We start from the raw sequence: 15,231 nt of genomic DNA on the forward strand, positions 1-15,231 counted from the left end.
AATCACCCTTGTGATCCACGCTGTACTCAGACATTACCTTGTGGGGTTACAGCTGTTCTACCTCCACGTTTAGCAATCACCATTGTGATCTCTGCTATAATCAATAGAATTTACCTTGTGGGGTCCTGGCTCGAGTCAGTACTGGACTGCGTCTAACTGTGGGGGGGGGGGGGGGGGGCATACAGTAGTATGGGTGTAAGCATATATTATTTACACCCATACTACTGTAAACAACACTACTATTGTAAACACTAGAGTGAATCAATATGTACCTTCGGGAGTCCTGCCTCTGGTGCGGACCGGACTCATGGCAGTATCCACTGTTGGGGGCGGGGGATAGTAAAATGAATGTTTAACTAACTTACACCGGCACCATTGAGACCATTGCTATATGTATCAAAATGTATACCTTGTGTCCTGCCTCTGATTTTCACTGGTGCCCGGACCAGTGGTGTGTGCCTTGGATTATCTGCTGGGAGAGAAATTACACCATTAGTCATGTATGATATGCTTTACAGCCGGGTAAAGAACTAACAAATCAAGTCCAAACTGAAATCACTGATATATAAAACATTAACCATTCCATGTAGGTACCTTGTGGACTTCTTCCTCTCCTGCACAACACAGGTGTGTTGTCATGGCCTACTATAGAAAACATAGTGGAGAACATACTAATATTTGAGATTCTATTTGCACATAAATACTTGTACATGCTGAGATTTACAGCTACAATATCTATTCACCATTCGGGCTTAAGGGGTATGGTTTGAAATCAATTAACATAAAATTGAAGTATATACCTGGTGTGGAGCTGTGGCGAGGCGCCGTCAGCACAGTTTTTGGAGTGAGCAGTGACTCACCTGGGAAGGATAATTATTGCAGATTGTTTTAATTAACTCAAATGAGTTTACCCAAAAACTACAAAGGACAAGATTACAAACTCACTTGAGAGCTGTGTGACTCCTGTTAGTCCTGAGGACTCATGTGTGTCCTGAGGTGATTGCTGCCATGCTAGTAAAAAATGGGGAGATAAAAAAGATAACATTTTACAAAACAAAAATCGACAATTGAAATTAGCCTTACATTTTGACATGTCAACAAAAGTCTCCGAGTCGTCCTTTTCAAAAAGATCCATCGATAATGGGTTGTCTGTGTGTAAAACAATAACATTCTTTTCAATATATATTGTATACATTTTCATAATTTACTTTTAATCCTAAAAGGCCATTTTTAAATTAGATATGGCCATACTCAGATTACTCACATGGAATCAAAGGGGGGTTGATGTTTCCTCTACTTTTGGCAGGTACTGGACCTATAACAAGATTTAAAAAATGTGATAAAAGTCAAGTAGATTGACAATGCTAGGCAGAAGAGTTTTTTATTTTTATTGTTCAAACACATTCAATTTGTTTATCTGTGTACATCTACTGTTTAAAATTACCTCTTGTGGCCACTGCAGTCAACCCCTTCCGCATCCGTTTAGGTGGTAATGGATATTTTGGACCTATAAACAGATGACATGTACATTGACACAAAAACAATCAAATAAGAAAAAGCCCCAACTCAAGGAAAGGTGAACAATATCGTCTGAATAGGGGTGGGACAAACAGTAGCTATTGAGATAAATTGTCTTTATGGCCAGGTACAGTTGGACAAAATAAAAAAAACATGTTAACATAGATAATTACCTGTGGCGGTGGATTTTGTGGGTTTTGATGGTTGGGTGTGGACAAGGGCTTAAAAAATAGAAATTGGTCACATTACCCCAAACAGGTCATAATATTTGCTCAAGGCTAAACTCATATTAAACATTACACATATACACAATAAATCCATTATAGTTGTTTAGTAACTACAGACAAAAATCCTTATGGCCATTTACATTTGTTCATGTAAAACAATACATTCGCAATAATAATTACCTGTAGTGGAGGATTTGGTGGGCTGTGATGGTTGGGTGGTGACAAGGGCTAAAAAAATATATAAATTGCTCACATTACTCCAAACATGTCATATTATTTGCTCACGGCTGAACTCAAATGAACCACTACACATATACACGATTCATTCGTTAGAGTTGTTTAGTAACTACAGACAAAAATACATATATGGCCAGTTACAGTTAGCCTGACGAGGCCAGACTAATATCACTGCTTGAATCTCTGTGTGGAACCTGCATTTCCAAGGGGCGAATTCAAAAAAGCCTGTTGATAAACACGCCCCAAATGTATATACTGGGCACAGATTGGTCCCTCACTAATTTGGAGGGAGTGAAATCCAATCACAACTGAGCGGTGTCAGACCAAATCTGGCGAGGACTTTTTTTTCTTTCAATGGCAGATTTTTTTGGTTTCGAGGCCAAGTTACAGTTTGACATTTTCGGTGGCCTTTTTGTTCAAACACATTCAATTTCTTTATCTATGTATGTGTACTATTTCAAATTACCTGTTGTGGCCACTGCAGTCAACCCCTTGTGAACCTGTTTAGGTGGTGATGGATATATGGGACCTAGAAAACGATGACATGTACATATTGTACATATTGTACATATTGTCAAGGCCACCGGCCTTGACAATATCCCCACCAGATTCCTCAGAGACGCAGCTACTGCTATTGCCCCCATAGTAGCCCAAATCACAAACCTATCCATCAGCCAGTGTCACGTCCCACAGGATTTCAAGTTGGCAAGAGTAATCCCTCTGCATAAAAAAGGAAACAAATTAGAACCTGGCAACTATAGGCCTGTTTCCATCCTTTGTTCCATCTCAAAGGTTGTAGAGCGATTAATTCAAGAACAAATCAACAGCTACCTCAGCGAGCATAAACTGTTGTTTGAATTCCAATCGGGCTTCAGAACCTCCCATTCCACTGACACATGCCTACTGTATCTGACCGACTACATCAAACATGAGGTAGACGCGGGCAAATACTGCGGCATGGTCATGTTGGACCTCCAAAAAGCGTTCGACACTGTAAACCATTCAATTTTACTTGATAAGCTGAGGGCGATTGGTTTTGACTGCACATCACTAAACTGGATGAGATCTTACCTGGAGGGAAGAGAACAAGTGGTTGACATCAACGGAACCATGTCCTCATCCCTCCCGGTGAGCTGTGGGGTTCCTCAGGGCAGCATTCTAGGGCCGTTACGGTTTCTTCTATACATTAACGACATGAGTGCTGCCTGTAACTGCAAATTGTTCCTGTTCGCTGATGACTCGGCACTCCTGATCTCGGGAGAGGACAAGTTGCAAGTTGAGGAGGCGCTCAGCTCCGAACTCTCAAAAATCCGTACTTGGCTTACTGATAACAAACTGTCACTACACCTTGGGAAAACTGAATCCATTCTCTTTGGGACCAAACATTCCCTCAGACAGATGGATGTAAATGATTGATTATGATGAAGGACGTGTGTGTGAGGAGCTCGTGAAGTGTTTGACAAAAAAGCGTCAAATCCCGTGGTTTAAGTGGGCAAGGAAGCCAAACAAATCCACAGGTAGTGACTCATACGGCAAAGAAATGTCGAGGAATAGAAAAGATCAGAAAGAACATGAAGGAGAGCTGGAGGAGATAAGGAAGTCTCTTAACTTCATGTCGGCAGAAATCGACAAGGTGCTGGGGCTAGTCGAGGAAGTCCGACAGCTGAAGGCGGCTAACAAGGAGAAGGATATACAGATAGCCGACCTCTGCAAGAGAGTTGATGATCTCGAGCAATATTCCAGGATGGACGACTTGCTAATAAGCGGTTTGGCGACAAAACATCGCACCTACTCCCGTGTGGTAGCAGGAGATAAGGGTGAAGATGCGCCTGACAGTGAGCATGTCTCCCTGGAGAATCAGGTGATCCAGTTTTTTGGTACACAAGGCATGGAGCTACATGCAAGTGACATATCGGCATGTCACACACTCCCCAGAAAGGACGGCAGTGACAAAGACAAACCATTAATTGTGATGCGCTTCGTGAACCGTAAAGCTAAAGTGGAGTTGCTGAGCCAAGGCAGAAAGTTGAAGGGGACTAATGTCTACCTGAACGATCACCTCACAAAAAGTAACGCAAACATAGCAAGAGAAGCACGCATCCTAAAAAAACAAGACAAAATTCAACGCACCTGGACGAGGAACTGTAAGGTGTGGATAAAGTTAAATGGATCGCCTGAAGCAGCAAAGGCCATACTGGTAAGAGACATCAAGGAATTGGACAAATATAAATAATATGGGTAGGCCTATTGCTAGGCCTGCTGGCCCTGGCTTAAGGAGTGACTCTGAGTCCAATGATGAAATCTGACAATGATATTATTTGCTTTAATATGCATGGACTACTTTTCGCGCTCATGGCATATATAGAATTTTGTTTTTCTAATTACTTTACAAGGACTTACCTAGTGCTTTTTGCATGGACTAATACAGCTTTTTTGGAATGCATCTTTTTAAACGGAATTAGTCAATACCCTGGTGGATGGCATGTTTCCCTGGAGGATATCGTTTATTTTACTAGTTCAGTAAATAATAAATGCATGAAAGGAATAATTTATTTGTTACTTTCCGGTTATTTGGAATGGATTATTATTTACATGCATGGAACTATGGGAAAGCATGGATTACTATTGTCGCTATGGAATGGTTATTTTATTTTTATTGGATTAAAACACGCATGCATGGAACTGTACTATCGGAAAGCATGGATTACTTTCGGAGCGATGGAAGGGATTTTTGTTTATTTTATTTGTATTGGGCTATTTTCATGCATGAAGAGGGGTTATTGGCATGCATGGTTCTTTTATCCATTAGTTATATTTTTTGACGGAATGTCATTTGAGGACTTGGCTTCCCACTGTTGTTTAGATGGACTAAACGAAATGCATGCATTTGCTGCTATCGCCTTTTTTTTTCCTCTCGCCTTTTTTTTCCCTTCTCTCTCTAGTCCTGTCGCTCTGTCTCTGTCTCTCTCTCTCTATTTGTCTCTCGCTCTCTCTCTGTGTCTCTCTCTCTCTCCCTCTCTCTCTCTCTCTCTCTCTCTCTCTCTCAGTGTGTGAGCGCCGCGGGTGCGTTTGTGAGCGGGTGTGATGGTAGATTGTTGGAATTTGAAAGGACTCATGATAAATGGATTGGATTTGGATATAGGAACTATTTTTTATTAACATGGTCGACCTGAATCAAGACATTGACCCTGAGAGTAACTTTTTCACGAATGTAAATAACTGTCGTTACTACACAGATGAACAGTTTATAAAAAACAGGAAATTGGATAATTGTTTTTCAATTATCCATTTCAATAGCAGGAGCCTATACGCAAACTTTGACAGTATTAAACAATATCTGAGCAAGTTCATCACACCATTTAGTGTGATAGCTATCTCTGAAACATGGCTCAGTTTAGAGAGGGGGGTGGATTTTGAGCTGGAGGGCTATGATTTAAATTTCATGAATAGAAAAAAAATAACTAAAACAACAGGAGGGGGGACAGCTTTGTATGTGGACAAAAGATTGCAATACAAGATTGTTGAAAGTATGACTACTGCTATTGATGATATATGTGAATGTGTTACAATTGAGATTAATATGGAAAAAAAGAAAAATATTATCGTCAGCTGTGTTTATAGGGATCCAAGCTCTAGCATTGACATTTTCAAGAATTTTATGGAAGAGTTGTTCACGAAGACTGAGCAGAAGGTTACATATGTCTGTGGAGACTATAACATAGATCTTCTTAATCCTAATAAAAATATATTAATTGATGACTTTATAGCTGCAATGTATAGTATGAGCCTATATCCTATTATAACACAGCCTAGTAGAATAACATCTCATTCAGCTACTATAATAGATAATATATTTACAAATAATATGGAGGATAATATAATGAGTGGATTACTTATTAATGATATCAGTGATCATCTGCCAGTCTTCGTGATTTATGACTGTGGCCATAGCCTGAAGAGGGAAGAGAATCTAACTAGATATAAGAGATTGAGAACTGAAGAAGCTCTAAATGCTTTCAATAGGGAATTACTAGCTCAAGACTGGAAGAACGTATATGAAACAGAGGATGTAGATCTAGCCTATGATAATTTCTTAAATACATTCTTACTGTTGTTCGAAAGAAACTGTCCAAAGCAAAAATGCAGGAGGAATACAAAGTGTAATGATAAGCCCTGGATTACAAGGGGATTGTCAAATGCATGTAAAAAGAAGAATACCTTATATAGAGATTTCATAAAATATAGAACTAGAGATAAAGAAATTAAATATAAAAAATATAAAAAATAAACTAATGGATATTATTAGGAATTGTAAGAAAGATTATTATAATAAATTATTAGACAAAAACAAAAATAATATCAAGGGTACATGGAAAATATTAAATAGCATTATTAGGAATAAAACATACTCTAACTATATTGATCATATTGTTGACAAGGAAAAGACCATTAACAACATGAATGAGGTGGTTGAGGGGTTTAATGAGTTCTTTGTGAGTATAGGACCCAAACTGGCAAAGGAAATAACCCCGCCCCAAACAGGAGGTGCTCAATATTTTGTTGAAAGTAACGCAGACACCATCTTTATACAAAATACTGACAAAAAAGAAATAATTGATATTGTAAATAATTTTAAGAACAAAACATCAACAGATTGGAACGGCATTGACATGTCACTTATAAAGAATGTAATTAATGCTATTGCAGACCCATTAACACACATCTGTAACCTATCATTTAAAACAGGCTCTTTTCCTTGTCAGATGAAAATAGCTAAGGTAATTCCAATACACAAAGCAGGAGACAAACACCTTTACACAAATTATAGGCCAGTTTCCTTGTTATCTCAATTCTCTAAGATCCTTGAAAAACTTTTTTCTGCTAGGCTGGACAGTTTCATCGATAAACATCAGCTTTTGACAGATTGTCAATATGGCTTTAGAACCAATAGATCAACTTCAATGGCATTAATTGATGTAATAGAAAAATTAACTAGTTCAGTTGATAATAAGGAATTTGCAATAGGGGTATTTATTGATTTAAAGAAGGCATTTGACACAATTGACCATGATATCTTACTTAGAAAAATGGATAGATATGGTATTAGAGGCATTGGGCTTAATTGGGTGAAAAGTTATATTGAAAATAGACAACAGTTTGTACAGATGGGAGAATATAGATCAACAAGCTCGGCTATTACTTGTGGAGTCCCACAAGGGTCTATATTGGGCCCCAAATTATTTATTTTATATTTAAATGATATATGCAAAGTCTCTAGTATCTTGAAATGTGTTGTTTTTGCAGACGATACTAATATTTTTTGCTCCGGGGAGAACCTTCAGCAGCTGTTGGAAGTTGTCTCTGTTGAATTGGGGAAACTGAAATTATGGTTTGATATAAATAAATTATCACTTAACATTAAAAAAACTAAATTTATGATTTTTGGAAATAAAAAAATAGACTGTAATACAAAGGTTGAGCTAAGGATTGACAAAATAATATTGGAAAGAGTTTATGAGAATATCTTTTTAGGAGTAATAATTGACCATAAGTTCAGTTGGAAAGCCCATATAAATCATGTACGGACCAAAGTGGCAAGGAGTATTGGAGTACTGTATAGGGCAAAGCATATTTTAAATTATAAGTCATTGTACACCTTGTATAACACGCTAATACTGCCATATCTGACCTACTGTGTGGAGGTGTGGGGAAACACCTACCAGAGTAACCTTCAACCATTATGCACAATCCAAAAAAGAGCAATAAGAATAATTCACAAGGTAGGATATCATGAGCATACAAACATACTGTTCTTAAGGTCTAACACTTTGAAGTTTCTGGATATGGTTAAATTTAAAACGGCACAAATAATTTATAAGGCAAGGAACAAAACATTACCAGGAAATATACAGAAATTGTTTAAGGATAGAGAGGGGAGGTACGAATTGAGAAGGGAATTGAATTTTAGAAATCTTGGTGCTCGCACCACTCTTAAGAGCTTGTGCATATCGGTCAGTGGAGTGAAGCTATGGAATGGTTTACCGGAGGTGGTTCAGCAATGTAAAAATATAATACAATTTAAAAAACAGTACAAGCAGAGTCTGTTGGAGAAATATAGATACGATAATTAATGGACTTATGGAAAATATAGAGTGTATACAGTACATAATTATAATAATTGTATGGGGTGTAACGGATTCCGTTGTGGTGTGTGTGTGTATGTATGTATGTGTAGGTAGGTGTGTATGTATATGTGTATGTATATATATATATATATATATGTATATATGTATGTATTTATATATGTGTATGTGTGTGTATGTATGTATGTAAATGTATGTATGGGTGTACATGTGTTATATGTGAATATATAACGATTAGGGCGTGTTGCCTGCTCAGTAAAGCATGGTAACATAATATGTTGGCATGTTGAGGTGAGATACTGACATGTATATGCGTAATAACTAGGAAATTGATGGATTGAGGGGTATGGTGTGATGTGGTAGTGTTGGCGTTTGTATATAACGGTATGATATTTGAATGGGTGTATATTAGTATATGCACGCATTCGGGTGTAAATATGTGTATAAGAACGAAGACATGGGTGTATATATTGTATATTTTCGAGTGTTCGATTAGTACGATCAATGTAACATCTTGAATGTAAATAAGTAATACTTTGAGTGTTCATATAATATGAACTTTATAAATGATGTATCTAAGTTAAAACAACATGAAGGAAGGATAGGCATAAATAAGCTTTGAGCTTCAGCCTATGCCTTTTTGATCAATCAACATGAACCATTGGCTTATAGTGGGGTATGTTTTGTGAAATTGTTGATGTGGATCAAAATAAACTAAACTAAACTAAACTAAACTAAATTTCAAGGTCAAAGTCGATGACACAATTATCTCTAGCAAAGAAGAGATTACCTATTTGGGTTGTGTTCTTGACAAATACCTGACAGGTGAAAGCATGGCTACAAAGGTGGTCAAAAGAGTAAACCAGAGAACCAAATTTATGGGCAGAGTTTCCTCTTTTGTCAACCCTCAGGCCCTCAGGACCCTCTCTGGGGCCCTGATACTCCAACACCTCAGTGTCACTGAAGACTAAGCTTCAAACCTCCCAAAACAAACTGATTCGGCTACTCCTCGGATTGGGGCCCATGACCCACCTTTCTCCCACCCATTTTGCCAGCCTAGGCTGGCTCAGGGTGGAAGACAGGGTTAAACAAGTAAAAATGAGACTGGCCTTCAAAATTGTAAATGAAAATTTGCCCGATATGCCCCCTATTCCCGCATATCTGAATAAATACCTCCAAAAGGTTAGCGACACCCACAGTCACAATACCAGAGGGAGCGTTAACAACAATTTGGTACCACCCACCCATAAAACAAACATGGGCAAATTCTCCTTCTACAGCACTGCCACCCAGGATTGGAATAGTCTAACCCCATCCCTCAAAAAATGCAGTTAGCTGGGCTCATTTAAAAGAGCCGCAAAAATCACCTTTCAGGAGGTTAAAGGAGGAGGTAGTACCATTTTCCCGTTAGACAGCAGACCCTCCCCCCCCCTGTTCTTGTACATATATTTTTTTCCCCCCCCTCTTTTTCTTTTTTTGTTGTTGTACGTAGTGTTTTTTTTTTTGCTGTTTATTTTGTAATGATATTTGAACTGTGGTGCCACTATATATGCCTATGAATTGAATACCAAGGCCCTCATTGGAAACAAGTCCGCAAGGACTTTTATGAACGGACCTGTTAGACAAAGTATTTTAATTGTTACTGTGCTTTTTACATTTTTTGCCTAATAAAATATTCAATCAATTCAATCAATCAATAGATTGTCAATATAATACATTAAAAAAATAGCAATGGGTAGTCAGAATGTGTACGTTATGTGTAATGTCAAACAAAGAAATATAACAGCCGATTACCTTCTATACAATCAGGGTAGGTTTTCCTTTTGATGGTGCGGGTGGTTCTCCGCTGTGACGCCATTCTGCAAATTGAAAAATGTAATTAATCTCTGTTCATCATTCATTATTTATCTATCAGAAAAAATAAGAAAAATGTTATGCAATAGTAAACATACGAGCGGTAGTCATTGAACACATTTCACTAGACAGGCTGAAAATGTGCATTATGAAACAATGCAGATTGTGCACTATGGCCCACTACATCTGCTAGATAGGCTCTAAATGTATAAATATATACATTTTATGCCATATATTGAAATTGTGGTTGATTGCTGTAAAGGCCCAGCCAAGAAAAGGGGCATTACTGAACTTTCTTTGAGATTCAGTCACTCTTGTCATTGCAATTCACAGTGTGCTCTTTGTTGGAATATTTTTCATCTGTGAAATGGTAGTGAAGCCATTTACAGGGTGCTTCTTCACATTTGTTAGATTTCAATGTTGTATGACAATCACTTCTTTACGCATAATATGTCGTTAGTACTTTGACGTGATTACATTTTTGGAGAACGGCGTTGGCGATGTCATACCTCTGTTTTGCTCTTACTGCTTTAACAGACAGTGTTTGCAGGTGGGCTTCCAGTTTAGTCTCTGCATTGCCAAGAAGGTGCGTGTCTGCTGGGCTCTTTGATGTAGCCACAGAGCCTCTGTTATGTGCCAATAATGTTCCGGTGCACTGCTGGGGTGGTTGACCGATGTGTTCATCAGCTACTAGGCCCCTAGCCATCGGTGCAGGCTCATTGATTTCCGCTACTTTTTGTCCATGGGTATTACGCCGGGATGGGTGACTGTGCCATTTACCTAATCTCTGAGCCGTTTCCTGCCGTTATGTTCTGCTGTGTTGCTAAGTGGGTGATAGTCACTGCGAGAGCCCAATTTTACAAGTAACATAGTGCTGCTTTAATAGTTCCTTTACTTCACAAATGCCCATTTAGTCCATGTTGTGTAGAAGTGGAAAGATGGCAAATCCCTCAGAATGTGGAAGGCAAACAGCCTTCCTTAACAATTGTTTTTTATCAAGCAGTCGTCGATGTGCTTGATCCATTTGTCTGTCCACGTATGCAATGTTGATGATCTTGGACTTGCATGGTTTGTCAAACAGATCATTGGCATCATCCAGTGTAATGACATCAGCCACCAGCATCACTCCTCTTCTCCCTCACAAACGCAATCTCGTCTTCAAGGATGAAGCAACTGTCTCGGGTTTTTGCTGAGACATAGTACCTCTTGAGAGACGATTTTTGGGTTGGCTTTGCTTGCTCCTGTTCCACAATTCTCTTTGTGACCTGTGCAATTGGATTTTGGCCATTTCGAACCATTCTCTTGATAGACTGCAAATGGTTCTCAAAAGGGAATGCTGAAATGTCGTTCAAGGAGCATTTTAAACCCACCACGTCTTCATGCAAGTGCTGCAGGCTGTGGATGTTGTACACGCAAAAGGTTTTCCCATAAAACTCAGCAGAGTTCTCTACAAAGTACTTCAGTAGTTCCCTGGAGTACTCCAGATATGCTTATCTCTGCTCCTGATCAGACTCAAGCATGATAGACATACCTACTGTCAGACACAAGAAGTGGTGATACTGGTCATCTGACAGTATGTCTTTCAGCACAACTGGACCTGTGTAGAGTAGGAACTGCCGGAATTCTGTGGCTTTCCACCGATCGAGATCTACTAGAGACCTTGGTTGCCTGGCAAATTCTGAGGGCATTTGTCCTCTGAGTGCCATTAATCTGCTGGATAGTTCGTCTCTTGCTCTTTTGGGCAGTCTGCACTCAGCAGGACCTTGAATGAGAAAAGTCAGAAATTTGTCATCCGTTCTTCTTTCACAAGTAGCATGGTTTGTGTAGACCATCCTGCTGTCCACCCGGACGGCCAAAGCTTCACAGCGTTCGCATGCATGATAAGCATTGTGGCCTTTGATGCACTTGACAAAAGCTCTTGCAGGAGAGTCACAGATGAAAGCGTTGATCTTGACCTCCAACTGGACCCCTTCATTCTCAATGCCTTTTTCCTGAAGGTCTACTAACTCCTGCACAAAATCCTGTAGATACTCCTCTACTGGTTCCGTTTTTTTTACTCCCACAAAATAGAGCCACAAGAAAAGGGTCAGATTTGTGAAATTTGGCCAAAATTGGCCAAAATTGTTTCAGACTGGATTTGAACAGGGGAACACCATCAATATTTATGTCCAACATGATGCTCCTGTGTAACTCGGGCATTGCTCCAGGTACTTGCGGATGCCTGACTCAAGTCCATAATAAATGTAGTCACCACCACATTTCTTACTGCTGTCTACAAAACGTGGAGTGTGCAAAAGTGTACGGACATCTTTGGGCAAATTGTGGCCATGTTTGCGGAGGATCGCTAGCATCTTATTTACACTGCTGTGGGTCTGCTTTGTGTCAGTGGCCCAAGATGCCACATCCTGTCTTAGACTCAACTGTTCCTCTTCGGTTTGTGATTCTAGATCAACAAGCTCGGTTTCTTCGTCACTTGTATCTGGGTACTCAATATAACCATAGTCATCGTGTCTATCAGGCTCTTCACCCATACTTGGACCAAAAGATGTACCAGAGTGACTTGCACCACCCTCCTCCTGTGTCCCGCCCAAATCCTGTGCTTCAACAGTCTCCTGTGAATCGGTCACGTCTTCATCACTGTCAAACTCTTCTAAAAAGGCACCCGTCCTAGTCCGTTTTCTCCTCCAATCTTTTAAATAATTAGAGGCCATATTAAATGTTGCTGAAAACGAAAGAAAACGAAAGAAAACAATATTACAGATACCAAATTGTGATTTATAGATCTACTGCTTTTAGTTGCACTCAAGTTCTACCACACAATGGATAAAAGAAATAGCACTATTCACAATTAAATGGCAATCAATCCTCAATAAAAAAATTAAAACATTAAGAACACTAATACTTTTAACATTCAATAGCTTGCAATAAAATGTGTCTGGCACTAATTTCTGAATGGTTGTATACAGCAGATCTACACTTCCACAACACCTAAGCAGTGCCACAGACTGAACGGCACCATGCCGCACTGCATTGATGCAGCAATTGATGTACAAGGAGCCCCGGACTATGGATTGCCAAATAACCATCATTTTCAGAAGGTCAACATCAATGTAGTCTACACTATTTGATAATCATAATTTATTATTGTACCATTTTTAGACATAATTTTTGAATTACTAGTAAGCCTTTATGTGGCTTATCAGTAGACTCTGTAGTTAAGGATCAGGTATTGAATAGCCACATAATTATACTCATATCATGGGCTAGGGCTAAGCAAAGCGGAGGCAGGGAGGGTGCCATCAAAATAAATGCATGAGCAGTATGAAATAAGGGTTAAATAGCTTTATATTCTGATAGTACTCATTGTTATAGAGTGTTTGTTCAGTAAAAGGAGTCTCCATGTGTCCTCTTTATTAAACAGAAAATGCACTTTCAGTGCCCTCTCCTGATTGGCTCAAATTTGGTCATCAACCTGAAAATGTACTATATTGTGTTTACTAAAGAGCTGGAGAGACCCCTGTGACCAAGCAAACGCTCTGTAGCAATGATTACTATCACAATATAGTACTTTTTAATCTCCCCGAAAATACCCTACCTTTAAGCATTCCAATGGCCCTAACTGGGCCAGCACAGTCAATTAACATACTTTGGAGCCGAAACCCCAAAAATGACTCATTATATACTTAATGTCCTCAAAGTCACGCATCCAACAAGCTTTAAATTGAACAGATTGGACCTTCTGTTCGAGAGATAGTGGCCAAAACATCTTGAAAAGGGCCACAACGCGGCGCATCGCGTCGACAGGGCTAACTGCGTTTGTGTAGCACATCCAATCATGCTTCATTAACGTTTAACGTTCGCGAAGCGACCCATTTGACCTAAAGGTTTGTGTCAGAAGGACATTTCTTCCGAATCGATACAAAAAAAAAAGCCGTGCAGTCGATAGCAAGCCATGTTATTGTAACCCCAAGCTAGCTTGTAAGCTAGTTAAAAGTAAGCTAACGCTAACTGGTCCAGAACGGTGATAATATGGCCAAACAATGCAAGACTAAACATCTGTTCAATAACATCTTTTTGCACTCACCTGAATTCAGAGGTTATATGTTGTAACTTGATTTTATTTGATTCTCTTCTCACTTCTCTTCTCTTCTCTCATTTTTGTACGACGCTCGACGCTCAGTCTCCAATAAACAAACAAATCTTCGAACCGACCGCGGGTGTATTGTGTGCAGTAGATTACAACTTCCGGTAGTAGTGTTGCCATGTCTGCTTCTTATACGCTAGTTTGGGCTTGTTTTTCTATGAAGTTTTTCTATGAAGATCCGTTGTGAGCTTGTAGATCGTATATATATAAATAAATAAATAATATATGAGATATCTCTCATGTGGCCTAGAGTCGCTTGCTTTGGCCTTGTTTTCATAGACCTGGCTGCTTATTTCTCTCGCAAAATCTGGCAACGCTGGACCGAGACAACGGTGCTGCCCCCTACTGCTGGCGTTGGGCACTGCACATAGTTATATTTTCCGTTCATAGCTTTTTCCTCATAAAATGATGCAGTGTGCAGTCACGTCGAGTTTATTTTGATTTAGGCTGTCCTCGACCGCAAATAGTGCGAACTGCCGTTATAGAAATATATTTTAAAGGACTATTTGCATTACTGGCCTATCACCATTAACAACTCTTTCAATGCCATGCTTATTTATGGAATTTTGTGCCACAACCAAAATTAATTGTAAAAAAAAAAGTGCTTAGGAGCCGAGATACAGCCTTTTTCAGTAAAAAGTTAAACAAGAAGTGAATGGAGCAGCAAATCTTCAAATCATCATATCTTGGGTTCTGAACATGTTTTTCAAAAAAAAAAAAATCTTTTTTTTTTGTTTGTTTTTTTCATGACGTATTTGACGTAGTGTGGCACACGGGGCGTTAGGCCTCATGACGTACTTCTAAACATACTGTTAGCGTCCTAATAAAAACCTTTTTCAAAAACATGTCTAAAAAATAAAATAAATGTCATGGTTTAAAACTGGTCTAAATGTAGACGTTTATATATGGTTTTGATTTAAACTTCTAAATCTTGGCTAAATTTAAACTATACTGTATAATGATCAATGGCTATTCAAATAGTTTTTGTCCAATAATTGGAGATCAGTTATGCAACTTAGTTGTTTTTTTAATCGATATTTATGGAATAATGCTTTAAATTCAGTTGGCTAAATTCGGCCTACATTATAGACCGATTCTAGACCAGCTA

The 15,231-nt window shown here is 38.9% G+C and overlaps 2 protein-coding genes across 3 annotated transcripts in view; one reads left to right on the top strand and one right to left on the bottom strand.

Annotated features, from left to right (window-relative positions):
- galnt7 (UDP-N-acetyl-alpha-D-galactosamine: polypeptide N-acetylgalactosaminyltransferase 7) overlaps positions 1-15,231 on the top strand; it is a 550,610-nt gene that overhangs the window by 415,565 nt on the left and 119,814 nt on the right. The window lies entirely within an intron of this gene.
- LOC308104564 (uncharacterized protein) lies at positions 101-11,073 on the bottom strand (the record flags this gene model as incomplete). The annotated part of the gene is made up of 14 exons (XM_080455008.1): positions 10,489-11,073; positions 9,920-9,984; positions 2,449-2,511; positions 1,926-1,973; positions 1,692-1,739; positions 1,445-1,507; positions 1,265-1,315; positions 1,084-1,149; positions 946-1,011; positions 801-860; positions 595-642; positions 410-469; positions 273-320; positions 101-156 (listed from the first exon to the last, which is right to left on the bottom strand). The coding sequence occupies exons 1-14, from the start codon at positions 10,683-10,685 to the stop codon at positions 101-103; spliced, it is 939 nt and encodes a 312-aa protein (XP_080311134.1). The 5' UTR covers positions 10,686-11,073.

The sequence above is a fragment of the Gymnoscopelus braueri genome (assembly GCF_963280865.1).
Source record: "Gymnoscopelus braueri genome assembly, chromosome: 2".
NCBI classification, from domain to species: Eukaryota; Metazoa; Chordata; class Actinopteri; order Myctophiformes; family Myctophidae; genus Gymnoscopelus; species Gymnoscopelus braueri.